Source organism: Musa acuminata, chromosome BXJ1-6 (assembly GCF_036884655.1).
Source record: "Musa acuminata AAA Group cultivar baxijiao chromosome BXJ1-6, Cavendish_Baxijiao_AAA, whole genome shotgun sequence".
Classification (NCBI taxonomy): Eukaryota; Viridiplantae; Streptophyta; class Magnoliopsida; order Zingiberales; family Musaceae; genus Musa; species Musa acuminata.
In genome coordinates, this window is record NC_088332.1 from 8,749,960 (window position 1) to 8,769,194 (window position 19,235).

Consider the following 19,235-nt stretch of genomic DNA (forward strand, 5'->3'; position numbering starts at 1 on the left):
CTCGAGTGGATAAGGCCATGGACCATTGTACTCCGTGGAAGCTCGAGTCCCAATCGTTTCAACTCGAGATATTCCGAGAGCACTCACAGATCGACAATGGTGGTGCACGGGCACCACCTCCGAAAGGAATCAAGCTCATCCTGCATCACATCACGACACTGGAGAGAGGCAGACGCAGGGGAGGCAAACAGAACAACATGGTTCAAGCACACTTTATACATCATGAGTATTTACATGTTTCATGATTCCAAATCTTTGTACACAATGGAATGGGAACAGCAAATAAGCTCAAAAAGAAGCTCTCTCTCTCTCTCTCTCTCTCTCTCTCTCTCTCTCTCAGAGCACCTAACAATAGCTGAAATCCAATGAATGGATCAAAAACAACAGGCTTGCCTTCCCCACTCTTCACTCTCATTCTGTATCTACACAGAGTCACCCTCCGATTACCAAATAGAAAAGATTGGCACTAGGAAAATGTACAATTACAACAAAAGTTGAAAGGCCTTCCAAATCACCTCAGATCTCCTCCTTACCTTAAACGCTCTTCTCCTTTTGTTTTGCTATGCTTAGAGCACCTAATTGTTGTTGGTCTTTTTCTTTTACTTTTGATGTCTTGATGTTAATTCTGCACTGCGCTCCAGAGGAAAGCACGGAGCGCATGGGCGTGCGGGGGGGATGTTTAAGCCACAGCGGTTATGCCGCTGCAGCGCCGGCGGTCGCGGTCGAGGCAATCAAAACCCTCGATGCGCACGGCAGCCGGCTTAAGGCCAAACTTGGCATGGGCGCAGCCTTGATTGGGGGACAGGGGCGGGCCGGACTGGATCAGTGGTAATGGGGCGAAGGGAGCCGGCGGGCGGTCCTCCCCGAACCGAGCGTCGTGGACGACCGGGTTGGCAGCACGGCTGGGCGGCGAGCCGCAAAAGAACGGCGGGGACGAAGCAACCTGATTCTCTTCTCCACCCTGCAACAAATACCATATCAGAATATGAAGATCACATGAATCCATGCGTCTTTATTAGCCTCGAAATCGCTTCTTTACGAGAAAAATGTTGAAAAGAATTTGTCCAATAAACCAAAATCATAGAAAATAAGAAAGGAATTTTTCGTTGATCTTTTCGTTCGATTTATTACACGAGTTGACAAAAAAAAGGAATAAAAATCTCACCTTTGCTAGATATACATCAAGAAGTTCTGCCCCGGCCTTCAAATCAGTGAAATCGGCTTGATGACTGAACAAAACAAGAAGCAGAAAGACGGATTAGATGTAGGGAAAGAGAGAGAGAGAGTCAGATTGTTGTTGCAGAGGTTTAAGATTTAGAACGAGGAGGAGAGGAGGAATATACATGGAGTGCCAACGGAGGGGTCGGACCGGGTCAGCGAAGGCAGGAAGCGGGCTGAGCCGGCGCGGCTTAGGGCAGAACACGGGGGGCTTTCGGTCCGCAACGGCGAAGGGGGCCCTCATTTCTTCGCAGGCGGCGAAAGCGTTGTGCTGCTGCATCGCCCAGTGATTCATATTTTACTCCCACCAACTCGAGATCCGCGACTATACCGCCTGTAGATGCACAAATCCAGGAAATAAGACCTTCCATCCTTCGCACATACACCAAATCAGACAGGTAAGCGAGATTTCAGAGGCTTCCGGAAAGATTATCGAACAAAAAAAATCCAAAAATTTCAAAACAGAAAACCATAAAAATCTCACTCTGACAAAACAAGAGCCGAAAGGTCCATAAGAAATCAGCAAAAGTTCCATCTTTGACATATATAGCAGACTATGATACCACGAGAGAGATCGTAAGGATCAGATCTCAGTAAGAATAAGCGGAAGAAGAAAAGATTATATCTTGATTTACCTTGCCTACCTCTCTCTACTAGCGAGAGAGAAGATGCAGAGAAACCCCAGAAGGAGAAAGGAACGGAGAGGACCGAGGAAGAGAGGAAGGAAGAGATTTGGAGGAGATATATAGACAGAAAGAGTGGATGGAATAAACCAATGCATGTGGCTCCACTTATTTTCTTTTTAAAAATTAATAAATGTAAAGAAAAATTAAAAAAAAAAAAACTAAAAAAAAAAAAAGGGGAGAGGAGGTGCGTTGGCAACGACCTGTCTGCAATAAAAGAATCGAAAGATAGCTTCCGTATTTTATTTGTTTTTCTTATACCACGTGATTTGAAACCCACACGTTATAATTTGTTTTTATATTACCACTATTTACTCGAAGAAAAAAAAAGAGAAAATATCTTTCAGTTATTGTATGTGCCCTTCTTTTTGCGTGACGCTTCTGCTCGTTATGGGCATCCACTAGTAGTTTACTTTTTATTATATATATATATTTATATATATTCTCTTAATAATCTTATTTATTCGATTAAGTCGACTTTTACACCCCCACGATCATGTCATGGAGCTAAAATTAGCTTCAAACACGAATGCTTGAAATAGAAACTATTAAAGTATTAATCAAATATAGGATTTGTCATGACTAAGACGGAATCCTTAAAATGGAATGACCTCTGTTAATCGACACCGCTTTGAATGCAATTTCCACACCATACTCAATCCCATCACGACGCGTGCGCGACTTCGCCTGAGACCCAAGTCACACGTCCGCACATGTGCGAGCCGGTGACCTCACCACCAGCTCCATTTGGAGGCGCGGTGAGCCCACCGCACAAAGGGGGAGCGCGTGCACATAACGCCACGTGACATCAGGTCACGTTGGCAATTTGGGCTCGCCATGTTCGGCCCAAACCACATCGAGATGATGGCCATCATGTGCTGTTACCGTAGCTTCCGGAAACACCGCGATGTGTCTCTCACTTTTAATTAGCTTTGGCATGTGAGCGATGATGCATGTCGCACGCCATCATGCATCACGATCTACTGTGTGCAGTATGTTGGGAGCGTCACGGAGGACTGAGAAGATGCCGATGTCTCAGAGACTTTGGGCCCCGTCGACGGCTGTGGCCTCGCTGTCCGTCATCATCTGAAGCCTCGCTGGAGTTTCTCGGAAACTGAAAACTTTCCCTTTAATCGTCATTATTCTTTTATTTGCTTTAAATGCACGGCTTCTGATTTTATTCGTGTTACATACAATTCATATGGTATTAATGATGAGCAATATACTTCACGAATGGTGAGTGAGTAACGTCTCCGTCAAAAGTAACGCCGGCAAGAAATCTCCTCTGTCATACGGGCGACCGAGCCACGTGATGCGTCTCTCTCTCTCACTCCCCTCGCAAAAGAAGCCTTCCTTCCCAGTTTGGCGTTGTCTTCCCCTTCGCCATCCTTGTGTTTTGCCCCGATGCAGCTCATGTGCCAATTAATATTATTCTCCACGCCCTGTATCCCATGTCCTCCACCGACCCTCACGGTAACGACGAAACGATGAGAGCCGCTGAGATCGTTGATCGGCTAGCTGGAATCCACCATGGCTACGTCTTCCCACTAAGGGATAGAACAATGCACATCTCGCGCATGTGAGAGGCTAAAATAGTTGCCGGGGGTTGGTTGGATCTCACAAGCCTCGGCGCTTCTTGCGTGGAAATGTTTGTCCATGTCGGGTCTCCGGGAGGGTCTCGGATTATAACACGAATCTTTTGATACACGTGGCATTAGATTAGTGCAAATGTCGCCCTCTGTTTAGGTTTGATGGATGCGTGCACCGAACCATGTCCCACGGGTCTGCATTAAATAGAACACGGGGGCGAAGGAAGGCAGGAGGAGGAGTTCACGGTCAGTCACAGGCTGGCTTCGACCCACTTGTCTTCTGGTTGGTCGGGTGGAGAGGACCATCATGCTAAGTTGGTGCTTAAATAAATGGTTCCGATGGGGGAGAGCTTGACCCGAAACCATGTACCGAGACGGATCGATGACGACTTCAGATTTACTACTCATCATCATATTCCCAATGTGCCGCGGCAAAATGATTCTTGACGATGGATTTGTCGCCGACTTGACGTTGTTCAACATCGCGGATGCCAAGCTACTTACTCTATCGACTGAATGATGGTCGTGTTGGGTGCCTGCTTTGGCCCTTGGGAAGAAGACCGAGTCGATCCAATGATTGCCATGAGGATCCTGCTTTGAGTCTCTCGTCTTATGGGGCTTCTTTCTACATCGAAGAAGACGGAGTGAGTCTGGCCCGACCATAAGCCCAATTCTGCATTGTTTTCGGCCATTTTAGGATCTATAATTTTATTGGACGTTCAGATCGAAGACTTTTAATTAGTCGGAGTGGAGAAGTAAGTACTCGAGTCAAGTCGAGATTTAGTCTGACGCCACCATGGTTAGTTATCTCTACAGCTCGGCCACTGTCGATGGAAGCTAAGAAGACTAATGGCGGGAGATGGATGTGTCGTCGTCCAAGAAGAAGAACAGGACATATGTGTTTGTTGAAATGCGACATACATGATGGGAGATATTTTGTTCCTTTGTTTCAAGAAAATAGAACTCCTTACCATCATTTGCATTCTGCATTCAAATATGGTGTGGACAATATATAAACCTCTGCTACCTCTATTCGTATGTGCAGACCCATTGCTTTAAGTCGGATGGGTTCAGCCAGGATGCAGCTCTGCCTGCAAACATATTTTGGAAGCATTTAAGCTTTTAGATGGACCGTGAGCAAATACATCTTCAACTCCGGTCGCGTCTCTGTATGTGTACATAGATAAAATGATTATTACGAGGGTTGTCTTCACCAAACAAAAGTCGGACAACCTTATTTGATGTGTGGGAAGAAGGCAAATGGAGGGAACGACGAGGCAAAAGCAAGGAGGCGCCGACCACCACGCTGCCTACTAGTAGCCATCGGGCTTGTGTGCGATGAAACTGATGCACTGCACTTGGCGGTTGTTGTCGAAGCCGATGATGCCGACGAAGGCCCTGGGGTACTCCTTCTTGCACTCCTCCAGCTCTTTCGCCACCTGCGTCGCGTCGGTGCACCCGAACATGGGCAGCTTCCACATGGTCCAGTAGCGCCCGTCGTAGTACCCCGGCGACCGGTGGTTCTCACGCCACACGAACCCCTCCTGTTGAAGGTCACCGTCGAGTTCAGTCCCCTCCCCCATCACGCCCAACCGGTATTCGTGAGAATGCATGCGGGCATGCTTCCCTCAGACGATCGTACGAGAAAGTCCAAAAATTCTGAGGGTTGGTTGGACATGGAAGCATAGTCTAACTACACTTTCCTTTGAAGTGGTACTTACATGGCTGAACTCCAAGCAGGGAATCCATTTGGAGCGGAGAAGGTACTCGATCTGCTTGAGCAAGACCTCGTCCACCAGCGTAGGAAGGTAGGAGAGGGTCTCGAACTTCTTCTTGCCCTCGATCGGCCACACCTGTCAACGACATCCATGGTGATTACGGGCGGTCACTGCTCCAGAGAAAAATAGGAGAAGAAGCCAAACATGAGAAGAGTGCTCGCTACCTTCATGCACTGGACTCTGCCACCGTTGCTGGGGAGGTGCGAGAGGTCAGCGTTGGCCTTCCTGGTGACCGGGAAGGCGGAGGTGGACTTGAGGCCGGTGAAGGGCGCGACCATGCTGGATTGAGCCGGTGAAGCCCGGGAGACGACGGCGGCGGCGGAGGAGACCATCACGGAGGAAGCCATTCCTCTTGCTGTCGTTCCTCAGCTTGCCACGCGGACGGACGTAGCCGCAAGAAGAAGGCTGCTCGCCGTGAGGTCTCACCGCTCCAACAGCAGACCTGTATATATAAGGCGAAGCCTCTCCGATGATGATATTTTTGGATCCATATGAGGGCGGCCGGTGTCGTTCGTCGGGGGTGACATGCACACTCTGCGACCACACACCGAGGCAATGGATGACATCCTTATCTTTTGGTGCGAAGTCTCATCTTATCCCCATGACCGCCAACGAGTGATGCCCCTGCGTTCTTCCATCTTCTTCTCCTGCCGTCGGTTTCTTTCGCTTTGTAGAGTTAGTGTCACATTTGCATGGCAACAAAGATCACCCTATGCCGCATACGACATCTCCGTGAAGTGAACGACAACACTACGAATGAATGCAGAGCATCCCTACATGATTAAGCACTACATAAAAATCTTCACTTACGATTGCAATAGTAATTAAATCGCTTTTATCTCACGGTTGATGGCAAAAAACAAGAGCAGAAAAGGTTGCTGGGAAGAGTTTGTCGTGAGATCCGAACTACTCGGTCCTTCGACGTCGATGGGTAGGTGATGTCACATGTAATCAATCCATCCTTAGCCGACCGAGCGCGGTCCACAAATTTCTTCCTCTCAAGCTCATCATAACCTTCCAATTCTCCATCTCGATGGGGATGATGGACTATCATTATCATTCGTTGGCTGGCAATTTCTACATTTATATACGTCCCCAGGTATATTTCAGGGTCATGCCAAAAGAATGGTCGGTGAGATTTCTATGAATGCTTTGATGGCTTTTCATCTGTGAAGAAAAAGGAAAAATAAGAAAAAAAGAGATGGCCTTCTTATTCATTTATATTCCAACATAATAATGGAAGGAGAAGGAAGAAGGCCAAACAACAGGGATCCACTTAACATGTAGTTTGCTTCGTATCAGCTTCCATTTCTTCACCAAACTTCTGTTCTGGAAGCACAAGATGTGGAGTTCACTATCAGAATCATATTCTCTCCTCATCATTCCCTCAAATAGTATTACGTCCGCAACATAGAGATTGATTCTTGGGTTTATCCGGCCTAAACTACAGATATGCGGCACCATTAGAATCTTAAATCTACCGATCAAACCAGCTTTCTTGATTTCGAAAAAGCTACAATTTCCATTCGATAATGGTCCGATCATCGAGTCCATGGGGGCGCATCGCAGCGGCACACGTACGCCTTCTCGATTGCTCATGGCGTTATCCATATTAAACCCAACTGCCGCATCCCATACTTATCGGATAATTTTGATCGCTTATGCAACCGACGCCACCGCGTGTCGCTCGCTGATCAAAAGCGAAGACTCCCCACGTCTCTTTCTTCTCTCCTTTTCCGTTCGGCGAACGAACGATAAATATATATATGTAGGCAAACGTTCATGGCAACCTGCACCGTCATTGGATCGTAACCACTCCACCCGCTCCTGCCTGCCTTTCCCAAGCAACATTTCTCATCTCATTGGCTTCGTCATCCATCGGACGGTCTTCTGATCCGATTTTGAGAGCGTGCACCGGTTGTTCTTTCGTCTTCTGTCGTCATGGCGCTGGAGCGGCAGAGCGATCCGCCGGATTACCGCATCGAGCTCCTGTCCCCCATGAGGCAGGAGGGCGACTCGGCGGCCACGACCAGTTGGAGGCTGAATGTGAGCGACTTCGCTCTACCGGAGGCCCCTAAGGACCCGCCGCTCGTCTCCAGCGTGTTCCGGAGATACCGTGGTATGCCTCTTCCTTCCTCTTCTTCCATGATCTTAGATATCAGTAAGGTGTTTCTGTAGACGCCATTTCTCGTTCTCTTTATGACTCGATGCATGTCTGCCACAAGCGGTGGGTTGGGGAGGCATTCTTGAGTCGATCGCTTCATCTGATATGTTTTGTTCTGTCTTGGTCGTATCTAAAAGCAAAAGCCTAACATAAAAAGACAGAGCTTTGTAGAGAAGCTGATCGTTAAACAGATTGTTCCGTCACCGCTTCATCCAATATGCCTAATCATCTGTGGTTTGGTAAGTCAAGAACAACATGGTGCGAGCATTTAAGATCCAGATAATTATGGGTAGATCGATCTAAGCCAATGTAGGAAGCCAAAAGGTGTTTCGAACAGGGATAGAGTGTGCAGGATCAATTTCATGGTAGAGGAGCAACAGAACATTATTCGGTGTTGGCAAGCCAATCTCCAAACATCTTTAGCAAAACCAAGTAGAAGAAGCATAAATTATTCCCCTTTTGGCAGAGTTCAGACCTAACAAGAGATGACAATCTTCTTTTTCTTCTTGATATACAAAAAGGCAACAGTTTCTTATTTGTTCATACAATAAGCCTGTATTGTCCAGATGTATATGGATTCATAAATATATTTTGATTCGATACAAAGGTCAAAATTCCCATCTACATCATCCTTATGGAACCCGCAACCATGCAGTGCTGATAGCTTTCCTAATCGAGAACCCGGTCCTTCTTTCCTTCAGTGGGATTTCTCATAGTTGCAGGACACGATGCAAATTCTGAGAGCGATTTCGAGTATGCATCTACAATTGGCGTCAATGATACACGCGTCTGAGGGTTCATGATCGATCGGATGGGCTACTTCTTAGCTTTCGTCTCAGGTCGCATCTTCCAAAACACTGTAGTTAGTGTGATGGTGTTGGAAAGACAAATTAAACACACAACACAGGTTAAGTGCTGTCGCATGAATTAGTCTTTCACAAATTCAAACAGAGATGTATGTGCAGGAGTGATGCTCAAGTTTGTCCGATGTTAGTCGGGCCATTAGTGCTCTATGATCTCCGTACTTTCCTTGAAGGTGAGGAGAAGAAAGAAGAGGAAATTATTGAAGTTGTTTCTGTCCCGATGTTTATGGTCACAGATTATGATCTTTTGAAAGGTTACTGTTGTATGCAAGAAATCTTTAGACTCTCGCTATATGGTGTACATGACGCTAACTCCTCTCCTTCAATTTTATCTTCTTAGGCAATCAAAGGAAAATTGCAAAGTACTATAGGAAACAAGGGAAGCTTCTTCAGGGATTCAGTGAGATGGAAAGCATCACCGAGTTAGAAGCACCCACACAGGTATTTCATCTCTCTTCTCGCTGCACCCTTCTACTTGTCCCGTCCACGATGCTCAAGCATGGAAAGTTGTATATATTCGTGGAAGCTTCATGTTAAGTACGAGTTCTTCCTTCTGCAATTACGTAGGACGAGCTAAACGACTTGGCAAGAAGCGAAAGGCTCGCGATCAATGTTTCAAATATAGTGAACTTGATCCTCTTCGCTTCGAAAGTATTAGCATGCGTCGAAAGCAAATCCATGGCGGTGATCGCTTCGGCTCTGGATTCCCTGCTGGATCTTATGTCGGGACTGATTCTGTGGTTCACTTCATATACCATGAAAAAGCCTAATCAGTATAGCTACCCAATCGGCAAGAATCGAATGCAACCTGTGGTAAGTCCATCCTCCGGCAAAATCTTTTCCTCCTTTCGAGGAACAGTTAGATGCATCGTAGCCGCATGCCAAACATACAAATTTCTTGCCGATTTCTACGGTGCCTCAGCAACAACCATGAAAATTCTTTTCATCCCTACCAGCTTGTTGTTATTGTGCAGGGCATCATCGTTTTTGCTTCTGTGATGGGCACTCTTGGTCTGCAAGTGCTGTTAGAGTCTGGCAGACAACTTATCACGAAGGTACGTCGTGTATCAGAATGCAAGATTTCCTACTACGGTCTCTTATTTATGTTCATCATAAATGCCTGCAGGAGCACCCTACTTTCGATCACGAAAAGGAGTTGTGGATGGTCGGCAGCATGTCGTCGGTCACGGTGGTCAAATTCTTCCTCATGCTCTACTGTCGTAGCTTCAAGAACGAAATCGTGCGAGCTTATGCACAGGATCATTTTTTTGATGTCATCACCAACTCCATTGGCTTGGTCACATCTTTGCTTGCGGTGAGATACTACTGGTGGATGGACCCGGTGGGTGCCACACTGGTGAGTTCGATTGCCAGCATTTAAGTATTGAAATCAATCCGGGAAACTGCATGCAGAAATCACGATTTAATCGTTCGATGATGGTGCAGATAGCGGTGTATACCATCAGCACCTGGGCGAAGACTGTACTGGAGAACGTGTGGCTGTTGATCGGAAGAACGGCACCGCCTGAGTTCTTGGCCAAGTTGACCTACCTCATCTGGAATCACCATCAACAGATCAAGCATATCGACACGGTGAGAGCGTACACGTTCGGATCGTATTACTTTGCCGAAGTGGACATAGTTTTGCCTGCAGACATGCCGCTGAGCCAGGCGCATGACATCGGCGAGTCACTGCAAGAAAAGCTGGAGCAGATTCCGGAGATCGAGCGTGCTTTCGTGCACGTAGATTTCGAGTTCACTCACAGGCCTGAACACAAGGCCAAGGTGTGAACTGATCAGACCTTTTATCTTCTGATGCTTTCTCTTTAGTTCATTATCAAGATGATACGCCGTTATTCAATAAGCCCACGGGGAAGGGAACGCATCTTCTTCTTCCGTGGGGAAATCCAAATCTTTAGGGTCAAGATCGTGTAAGATATAAATCCAAACATTAACGAGTTCTTTGTTTCTTTGTCGCATTTGTTTTTATCTCAAGCGTAGTCCATTGTTGACATTGACGAGTGACATTACACCATGCATATACTTTACTAAAGAGACAATGTCAGACATCCTTGTTACTATTTATATTTGCTGTAGGTGTGTCTTCCTTTGATGTTCTTTAGGATCACTTTTTTACTTAATCTCATAACGAGTCTACCAACATATTAGTCCATTAACTATTATAAAGTTATTATCTTAAGCTATCATCCTATGTGATTCATTGTACATAATTCTTTTTATAGTATCGAGATTTTTCTCTTAAAGATATTTATTTTGTCGAAGTAATTTTTCTTTTTGTCTTATTCGAGATTACCATTCATTCATTATCATCTTTCATTAATATAGCTTATATTATGTCCTTTAAGGCATAGCAACAGGCTGAATGTACTATACATTTCAACTTCCTATAAATATTTTCTTTTTATATCAAAGAGAAATTTTTCATACTATATGACATTGAGTATCGATTAACTTTTGAGTCGTAGCTCGAACTCAGTCATCTCAATTTTTATACGCGATATATTTTTTCTAACTTGTTTGTCCTCGTGGTATCTCTTGCGTAATGGATTGGTTATTTCTTTAAATACCATACTCGAATGCCTTGCTTGTCTCAATATTTATATTTTTAAGTGTGTTTGTCTCACTCTGATAACATATCACAGACTTAAATTGGTTTTGCTTAAGTCATATAATATCTTTGCGTGTCCGTCTACAAGGTCTTCTCAAAATCTCTTATAATTTATAAGGACTTACAAAAGAAAAGATAGGTTAAATTTATAAGGACTTACAAAAGAAAAGATAGGTTAAAAGAAGTATTAACTTAGAATCTCACAAGTAACATTTTACCAAACACTTAATGTAGATTACAAAGGTAAACTTTGTAGGTTTTGAACAAATATGCGACAAAGGGTCTAAGGTGGTTCGTTAGACCAAAAGTCTCCACAAGTAATCATATAACACCATTGTGGAATAAGATAGTAATCAATCCTAGACAATACTCCGAAACCCATCAATCATGTGTCAACCCAATAGCTCAAGGGTGTTGTACTGGTGATACTTCATACTATTCTATAGAGTAAAATTTTTTAAAATGATTGTATAGATAACCTATTCTCGAATAGTTTTACCTCTATATGATGATTTTATACGGTCTATGTTTACATAACTAAAACTATTATAAAAATCAATCAAAATAAAATTATCAAGTCTATTATAATCGAATCGAAAAATATATATATATATATATCGAATATCCTTTATATATATATTTGTTACGACACGTGATATTACGTGCATAACTTTTGGTCAAAGAAATAAGCGGCGGACTAATTTATAGCAATTTTGAAACCGTGAAGACCCAAATGTCACTTTTAAAGGTCTAGAGTGAGTGGAGATATGTAATTAGCTGCTTCATAATCGAATACTACAGCCACAATTATAATTTTTCATTCGTGTTTTATAACTTTAGTGGACTTTAGCCCACGAGTGAGTGTTTAGTTTCATAACGTTGGAGTATCCATTCTCCTCGTTTTACAGCAGCGGAAGTCCCGAAGAGTTGAGTGTTTGTTTATTAACTTACATTAGATGAATTATAGTGGTGTATTATTAGTATACCGGCATTAATTAGCAGAGAACAGTAATCTTTAATGACATGTCCTACATCGATGCTTTATATAATTCAGGTCATCTTTAAAACTCTTGTCTCGATTTAATTTTGCATGCTTTGTAAGTCATTTCTACTGTTCCTCATCGATCCGGATTTAGGCATGGCAATGGAAGAGCACAAATCACGCTACTATTCTGTAGAGCCCTTACGTACCTTTCCCTGGGATTACAGAAATAACAAAGTGACTTGGAACATGGGAGATGACGAGGGAAGCTGCTGAGTTACAGGGCTCCAAGCAGCTGCTTGATCCTTGGATTCCTGCTAGCTTCGTCGAATTACATGGCATCGTCGGCTCAAAGCAGCGGCCCAGCCAGCGCCGTCGTATGAAACGAGAAAGACTTGTCCCCACGCTTCTTCCCGATGTACCGATCATCGTGGCGAGTGCACAACCTTGAACTGCGGGACTCATCGGTGCAGGGACGCCCGGTGAGATTTTGTACGAGCTCCGTGAAGCTGGAGCGGCCGGTACGTGTCATCTTCGGGGCGCGAGCGTGCTTGATCACGGGATGTCTCCGCTGCGTTGCGGCGGCAGCCGCCAAGAGTGGGAAGGACGACGACGACGATGGCTTACACACCAGACGAGACTTCTTGTATACCTTCAGCCGCGCGGTGCGCGAACCATTTCTTGCCTCGTCCAATGCTTCACGCGGCGGAGGCATGGTCGATGGCAAGGCGAGGAGGGCGAGGGATCGACGAGCATGGAAGTAGGGGGATAGAGATGCCGCGTAAGTAGGCCGACGGAAGGGGAAACGGATGGCTGGTCGGGCAAGTCTTGCAGGGACGGCGTTGCGCGGTCTTCGGCCCACGCCACCGAGCTGGGACCTGTAATGTGGTGGGGATTCGCTATAAACGGTGAAGCCATTTCCGACCGTTGGTGGTGGTGGTGGGGTCGAAGATGGTGTTCGATCAAGACTATTCAAGCGGAATCGAGGAATACTTCATGCAATGGTCAATACTCACGACGACGGTCATTTTCTCGAACATTGTTGACTTAGACATTTGAGTTGACTAACATGTGCAAAATTGAGGATTTCTTGGAATGAATGCCATATTTGGAGAATTTCCAATTACCCAACATATATACGTCACATGAGATGATAAGCTCGTATTGATTATTTCGATGACATAATGTAACATGAAGAGAAATAAAAAGGAAAAGAAAATTAATGGAAAGACACAACAAGAAAGAGCGGTCTAAGATGACATAACATCGCCCCGCTGCTTTCTGTTGGAGGCCCCACCTGGTATTGTTGGATCAACCCGGCCGAAGTGGGGGGCCTATCCTTTCGCTTCTCTCTCTCTCTGCTCAATTCTGTCTATATAAAGAAACGATTTCGCCTGGCTTTTCCTCTCCCCTTCCCTCCCCCCTTGAGACGCCATGGAAGAGACCCTCGATCTCTCCTCCCTCGACGGCGCACCGCCCTCACCCGACCCCGATCACGGCTGGCAGAAGGTCACCTACAACAAGCACCAGCGCAGGCATAAGCCGCCCCCCGGTCCTGATCAAAACGGCTTCGACTCCCTCGAGCAGAAGGCCCACGAGCGGCGCAGCGCCATTGCGGATCGAGGCCCGCCCCGGCCGCGTCGGATGATGAGGACGACAATGACGGCTTGGAGGCCGCGCGCGGACCCAAGGAGAACGGGGTAGGGGGCGCCGAAGGAGGAGTAGCAGAAGAAGCCTAAGAAGCCCAAGGTCACGGTACCTGAGGCCGCCGCGAAGATCGATGCGGCCGATCTTGCTACATTTCTTGCCGATAGCTCGGTGAGAGCTCGGATCTGCTTGGTTCTTGTGGTCGAAAGATTCGTTATAAACAGAGAGATACATGTCTATAACCTAATACCAAAATGTTTTCAGGCTTCGTACGAATCACAACAGGATATTCAACTCATGCGATTTGCGGATTTCTTCGCACGCTCCTTTGCCTCTGTCAGTGCACCACAGTTCCCCTGGGTTAAGATGTTCAAGGAATCCCCTGCTGCTAAGATCGCTGATGTGAGTTTGTTCTGCCCCTTTTGACGAATTTCTCTCTGGTTCAAAACAATTCTGTTGCCAATTTCTGATACTAATTTTATCTTTTCCTTCCGTGAATCAAGATTTATGATTGATTGGCCATCATGGAAATCGATTCTTGTATTAGATAACATACATTCTAAGTAATTAATTTGGACAGCTATCATTTTTGGCAATGACGACCAAATTTATTGTTGTTTGCACGAACAAGCAGGATTTAATCCATGACAAATTCAAGGATCAATTTGAGTATGTATTTCTTGAAAATGTTCAATATTTTACCTATCTTCCATATATTTTATGGGTCATCAATTTTTCTTGCTTGATGTTTTTTTTTTCTGCAATGGTGGCGACCTTGTGGCTATTATTTGAATAGTTTTGAAAACATATTCGCTATGTCGTGTCTACTGTTTCATTCATATAACTTTATAATGTTGGGTCCATTGCTCTCGAAAGAAAACTATATCTGATAAAAGGAAAATTATGGATATTACACAATTATTCTATTTTTTATTAAAGTTTCCAAAATATGCTACATAATATGGTAAATGCAATAAACAATTGAATGAAAGGAACATACTATTTAAGCATCTTAAAATCATTAAAGATCATCACTGATAGGGTTTAAAATGATTTTTGGTGAACTTGTTGTTTTCTTGTTTGACATGTGGTACTTGTTTGTTTGCCACAGTATGCTCTATGGCAGTTGACTTCAATGAGAAATTTCCCACCTGCAGTTTTGAACAGTTGACCCTGTGTAAATCATGAAGTTTTCTACATCTGCAGCAAGCAATATCATGGCTCATTCTAAGATAATGCTAGGGTATAAGCTGCATTATATTACTTGCATCACATATGCCAATTGTCTCTGTCGATATGTTTCAAGATTTTTTATCTCATTGTGCATGCTATGGCATATTTTCATAACCAACCACTGAAAATCTAACTGGTGTTCATTAATCTGGAACAGATTCCCTTGTGCCATATATCTGTATCTGTTTATAAGACTTCGGTTGATTGGATTGCCTTGAAATCTCCTGAAGCTTTGGCCATTTTTGTTCTATGGTGCCTGGATAACATTATTGCTGACCTGGCAAATCAACAGTCAGCCACCAAGGGCTAAAAAAAATCTGTTCAACAGATTCCATCAAGTAATCAGGTAATGTTCAAGTATATTATTTCCCTTTTTTCCCTGCTGGTAAAGTAATTCTGGTGGCATCATAGAGAAACATGTTGGCTTGCAAAATTAATCACACTGGTGCTCTGAGTGCTTCATGTTTTTTTACACTTACTTTAATTCTCAAATTTGTACAGAAAATGAATATTTCATGTTTTTTACAAAGGTGCTCTGAGTGCTTCTTGAGACTGGTCATCTTATGGCCAACAAGTTTTAATTTTCACTAACATAATTACATATGACAACAACTATAGGTTGCAATATTTGTCGTTCTGGCATTAGCCTAGATGGAAGCCTGATGCACTATTAAGCCTTTTGTCCAAATTAAGGGATAACCCTCGATATCAAGGACAAGAGAATCTCCCACATATTGTTTGGGTTATTGCACAGGTAATGTGCTATCTTCTGAATTGCATGGTTGACCCAAAGATGCAAGGTGGCAATGTAATAGTGTCATTAAACTGAGAAGTTTCTTCTTTGATAGGCATCTCTGGGAGATCGAGTTGTTGGAATGTACTTATGGGCACACTACCTATTACCTGTAGTTTGTGGAAAACCACAAGGGAACCCACAATCTAGAGACCTGATTTGCAATTGATTGAAAGGTCTGTCTTACGACCAAGTTGACATATTGATAAATCTGTTGTTTAATTGCTTGATTTAGTGTTTTGGAAAGCACTAGCCATTAAGAGGCGCCAAAGTCCCAAAATGCCCAAGACTCTAGGTGCTCGCTTGAGCGAAGTGAGGTGCTTTAAAATATTAAAATATAAAATAAATATAGTATAATTGATAAATATGATTATATAAATAAAAATATGACATTAAATTGAAAAGATCTAAAGTATCAAGTTACATTATCCATCTTCTAATAACAAAAATGTCAAAAGATTCAAAACAATAAAGCCTTATATCAAATTCAATCATCATCAGAATCAAATAGGATTCTTTCTTAAATTTTTTGATGAATCTTCTGAATTGCTTTGTATACTTTCCATTAATCCTAAAACTCTAATAACAGTTCTAAATAAATAGAGATTAACAGTGCTAAATAGGGACTAGTATATGGTAACATTAGTTAATGCTTAATAGTAATTTTAATATCAATTAAAGATTAATAATCTACTATTAATAGTATTTAATCCACCATTAACATTTGTTGGAGGAGGAGAAAAGAGTTACCGGAATATGGGGAAGGAGAGGGCGATCGTGATGGAGAAACTTTCGAACGATGACAATGGCGGTGGAGGAAGTTGCGGACGGTGCCAACAACCATGGAGAAAGCTTCGGACGGTGGTAGTGATGGTGACGAAAGTTGCGAATGGTGGCATTGTGGGCGGAGGTAGCTTCAAATGTGTTCGTTGGTGGTGGAGGAAGCTGTGGTCCTATCTCTTGGTGATGGAAGGAGTTGTACATGGAAGTAGTAGCGGCGGAGGGAATTGCGCACAAAAGCTAGACCTTCGGACTTGTCTATCTGTGGCAAAGGAAGCGTTAGACGTGTGTGTTGGCAGCGGAGGCAGCAGCAGGAGTAGACATGAGCCGGGCCAGCGAAGCAGTGTTGCCTTCCATCACCAAGAGATGGGTCGGGGTCGCCCGGATGCCTTTTTAAATCACTGGCTTGATTCATACTTCCTTTTTGCATTTTGTTTATAAAATTCTCTCAGGCCAAAGTCCCAATCTAGTACTGCCTGCTGTATTTGATTTGCTTATGCGGATGACATTTCCTGCTCCTACAGCTCTGGTCAACGTTGTTTATATGTTTCCATGCAAAAAACTGCATATCATCCAGCCTCAAGTTTAAAACTGGCTTTCCTGAAACATAGATCTTTTGCAGGCCACAGAGAGGTTTAGGGCAGTTTATCCTGCTCCGAAAGAGCTGGTTCTCCTGGGACGAAAACTAGGAAACAAGCATCACAGCAGCTTTTGCCCACTGCTATTTTAGCCATTCAAGAAAGTATAACTGAAATACTTGACATTATTAGATATGTTCTAGATTGAGGCTTTAATATTTATGGTTTTAATTGAAACTGGCACCTGTTTGCAGAGAATCTGGAACGAACAAAAGAAGCAACAGATTTATTCATTTGGTGTTTTGACTCAAATTTGTCGAGTGTTACAGGCAGCGGGTGGGTTGTTCTTGTACAAACTTACTCTGTCATCACTCCTCTTCTTTGTTATCTCAAGCAACCTTCTAACTGCTTTAGCTGGTCCATTGTGAAGGAAAAGTTGCACTTAGGAAACGTCGATGCAAGTATTGTTGTTCTCCATGAACTCTCCAGTGAATGGAAAAAAAAAAAATGCTTGGCCAACATCTCTCCTGATTCTCTTATAATAACACTTGGGAATTCGAGGGCCATAGTAACTGCTCCCAACACTTTTTTTGCTTCTGGATGTTTTACCAATCACTTGACATACGTGCTTTGTTGTCTGGATAAATTGGTCTTAAATATGGGATTCATGGAATTGATTATAGTTACAATTATATGAATATCTTCCTTCCGAATAGAATCCGACTCCATTCCCGATGATTGGTATCCCTGTACATGATAAGTTAAAAATAAACACAAGACAATGGTGAAGGAATTATTTTGGGGACGGTGATGTACTAGTGGTGCACCAGCCCACGGAAAACCTCTGTGCAGGCCAACAGAACACCAGCCAAGCCAGCAACAACTTGTGCAACGCATCTATCTCCATCCTGCACACGGACCCTCACACGTTTATCAATCAACGAGGCCTCCTCGTCGGCGATCATTCGCGGTCCGAGTTGTCCGTTTCGTCGGAACTAATATATCTGGCGTCGGCTAATCTGTCGTTTCCCCATGGGATGGTTGTTGGAACGGTGGTGAAATTAATCCATGAAGAATTTTTGGATAGGAAAATGAAAGTTGGAAGCTTATCCCCGCATGCATGCCTGCAATTTGGTATTGATTTTGAGTAGAGGCACATGAGTGCCGTAAAATTATGCCATCCTCGCTGTTTTGATGCTGCCGGCTCACCTGCTTCCAAATCAATGGATTACATTACATTGTAAAAGAAAGAATATTTTTTAATATATATATATATATATATATATATATATATATATATATATAAGATTGTTATATATAAGATTTGGTATGTGCATATATATAAGATTGGACTCAGCAATTTGAGCCATTCATCGATCATGTTGATCGTGGATATGACAACGATACAAGTCAATAACACAGCCCCTTCTCGAGTATGAAAGCCAAAGGTGTTGGCGTTGCCTGCTCTGGAGGCTCCCGTCGACCACACACCCCTCTCCTCCTCTACGTGGCGCCGCCGTCCGTTATCCGTGACGATAAGCCACGAGTCAAGTGGGTTAAGTGCCCAAAGCAGTCAAGATAAGAACGTGCATGGAGTGAGGCTTTGACGTAGACAATCTGCACCATAATGTTTAGGCACATGCATGTCGTACACCGCTGGACATCACGTCAAAGTTCAGGTCTCATGCGGCCGCCACCCTCCCCCCAACCATCTCTCTCTCTCTCTCTCTCTCTCTCTCTTCAAGTGGGGTAACTCAGTAACTCGCAACTTTCATGTTCTCCTTAAACTTCGTTCATTATGGAACCATGGGTTCTCCTTTGCTGATTCGAGAGTATAGTTAGAACATCTTTTTTTTTTTGGTGGGTAGAGTTTAAGTATGTGAAAATGAACTTATTTCAAATAATGAAGATTTATGATATTATTATTATTGTTACATTTAAGTATCGACAATCCTCTATTATCTACTTCGAATGCATTTTGCAAAATAAAAGTGGAATAGTTTGGTCACATATAGTAAATTAAAATGATTTATTACTTGCCAAACAAAAGCTCCATCATCATATATCAAAACACAGTCAGTCACAAAGTAGATACATACATACATACAATATAAACTAAAAAGGAAGAAAACTTTATATATATATATATATATATATATATATATATATATATATATTGGAAGGCTGTTGCATTCGCCATCCCCCTCTCCCACCAGTCTCGCTGCCTCCTACTCCGCCTGCAAATTAATAAGATAAATTAAAGGACGACATTCTTTCAATCATTAACTCCACAAGTAG

The 19,235-nt window shown here is 43.5% G+C and overlaps 3 protein-coding genes and 1 pseudogene across 6 annotated transcripts; 2 read left to right on the plus strand and 2 right to left on the minus strand.

Moving 5' to 3' along the window:
- Positions 1 to 198: 198 nt before the first annotated feature.
- On the minus strand, positions 199 to 2,012 carry LOC103987400 (uncharacterized). Its single transcript, XM_009405692.3, has 4 exons — positions 1,854 to 2,012; positions 1,344 to 1,552; positions 1,166 to 1,229; positions 199 to 961 (listed from the first exon to the last, which is right to left on the minus strand). Exons 2-4 carry the CDS (start codon positions 1,511 to 1,513, stop codon positions 680 to 682), a joined length of 516 nt encoding a protein of 171 aa, XP_009403967.2. The 5' UTR covers positions 1,514 to 1,552; positions 1,854 to 2,012; the 3' UTR covers positions 199 to 679.
- Positions 2,013 to 4,559: 2,547 nt separating this feature from the next.
- Positions 4,560 to 5,788, minus strand: LOC135676047 (ribulose bisphosphate carboxylase small subunit, chloroplastic-like). 2 transcript variants are annotated; one of them, XM_065186823.1, is made up of 3 exons: positions 5,433 to 5,788; positions 5,212 to 5,343; positions 4,560 to 5,112 (listed from the first exon to the last, which is right to left on the minus strand). In XM_065186823.1, the coding sequence occupies exons 1-3, from the start codon at positions 5,613 to 5,615 to the stop codon at positions 4,804 to 4,806; spliced, it is 624 nt and encodes a 207-aa protein (XP_065042895.1). In that variant the 5' UTR covers positions 5,616 to 5,788; the 3' UTR covers positions 4,560 to 4,803. The 2 variants fall into 2 exon arrangements, with proteins under 2 accessions (XP_065042895.1, XP_065042896.1); XM_065186824.1 differs by having other exon boundaries at positions 4,560 to 5,034; positions 5,433 to 5,764.
- A 1,268-nt stretch (positions 5,789 to 7,056) lies between these two features.
- LOC135677688 (metal tolerance protein 7-like) lies at positions 7,057 to 10,380 on the plus strand. Of its 3 annotated transcripts, none has more exons than XM_065190059.1 (6): positions 7,057 to 7,387; positions 8,636 to 8,736; positions 8,863 to 9,108; positions 9,270 to 9,350; positions 9,422 to 9,652; positions 9,742 to 10,380. In XM_065190059.1, the coding sequence occupies exons 1-6, from the start codon at positions 7,210 to 7,212 to the stop codon at positions 10,084 to 10,086; spliced, it is 1,182 nt and encodes a 393-aa protein (XP_065046131.1). In that variant the 5' UTR covers positions 7,057 to 7,209; the 3' UTR covers positions 10,087 to 10,380. The 3 variants fall into 3 exon arrangements, with proteins under 3 accessions (XP_065046131.1, XP_065046132.1, XP_065046133.1); XM_065190060.1 differs by lacking the exon at positions 7,057 to 7,387 and adding an exon at positions 8,224 to 8,549; XM_065190061.1 differs by lacking the exon at positions 7,057 to 7,387 and adding an exon at positions 8,225 to 8,468.
- Positions 10,381 to 13,340: 2,960 nt separating this feature from the next.
- Positions 13,341 to 16,226, plus strand: LOC135675443 (uncharacterized; annotated as a pseudogene).
- Positions 16,227 to 19,235: the final 3,009 nt, after the last annotated feature.

Coding starts and splice junctions, on each gene's coding strand:
- LOC103987400 (XM_009405692.3), bottom strand. CDS start 1,513: ATGAATCACTGGGCGATGCAGCAGCACAACGCTTTCGCCGCCTGCGAA. Junction 1,230..1,343: donor CCCCTCCGTTGGCACTCCAT/GTATATTCCTCC, acceptor TGTTTTGTTCAG/TCATCAAGCCGATTTCACTG. Junction 962..1,165: donor TTGATGTATATCTAGCAAAG/GTGAGATTTTTA, acceptor TATTTGTTGCAG/GGTGGAGAAGAGAATCAGGT.
- LOC135676047 (XM_065186823.1), bottom strand. CDS start 5,615: ATGGCTTCCTCCGTGATGGTCTCCTCCGCCGCCGCCGTCGTCTCCCGG. Junction 5,344..5,432: donor GCAGAGTCCAGTGCATGAAG/GTAGCGAGCACT, acceptor TGTCGTTGACAG/GTGTGGCCGATCGAGGGCAA. Junction 5,113..5,211: donor CCTGCTTGGAGTTCAGCCAT/GTAAGTACCACT, acceptor GTCTGAGGGAAG/CATGCCCGCATGCATTCTCA.
- LOC135677688 (XM_065190059.1), top strand. CDS start 7,210: ATGGCGCTGGAGCGGCAGAGCGATCCGCCGGATTACCGCATCGAGCTC. Junction 9,109..9,269: donor AGAATCGAATGCAACCTGTG/GTAAGTCCATCC, acceptor GTTATTGTGCAG/GGCATCATCGTTTTTGCTTC. Junction 9,351..9,421: donor GCAGACAACTTATCACGAAG/GTACGTCGTGTA, acceptor AAATGCCTGCAG/GAGCACCCTACTTTCGATCA.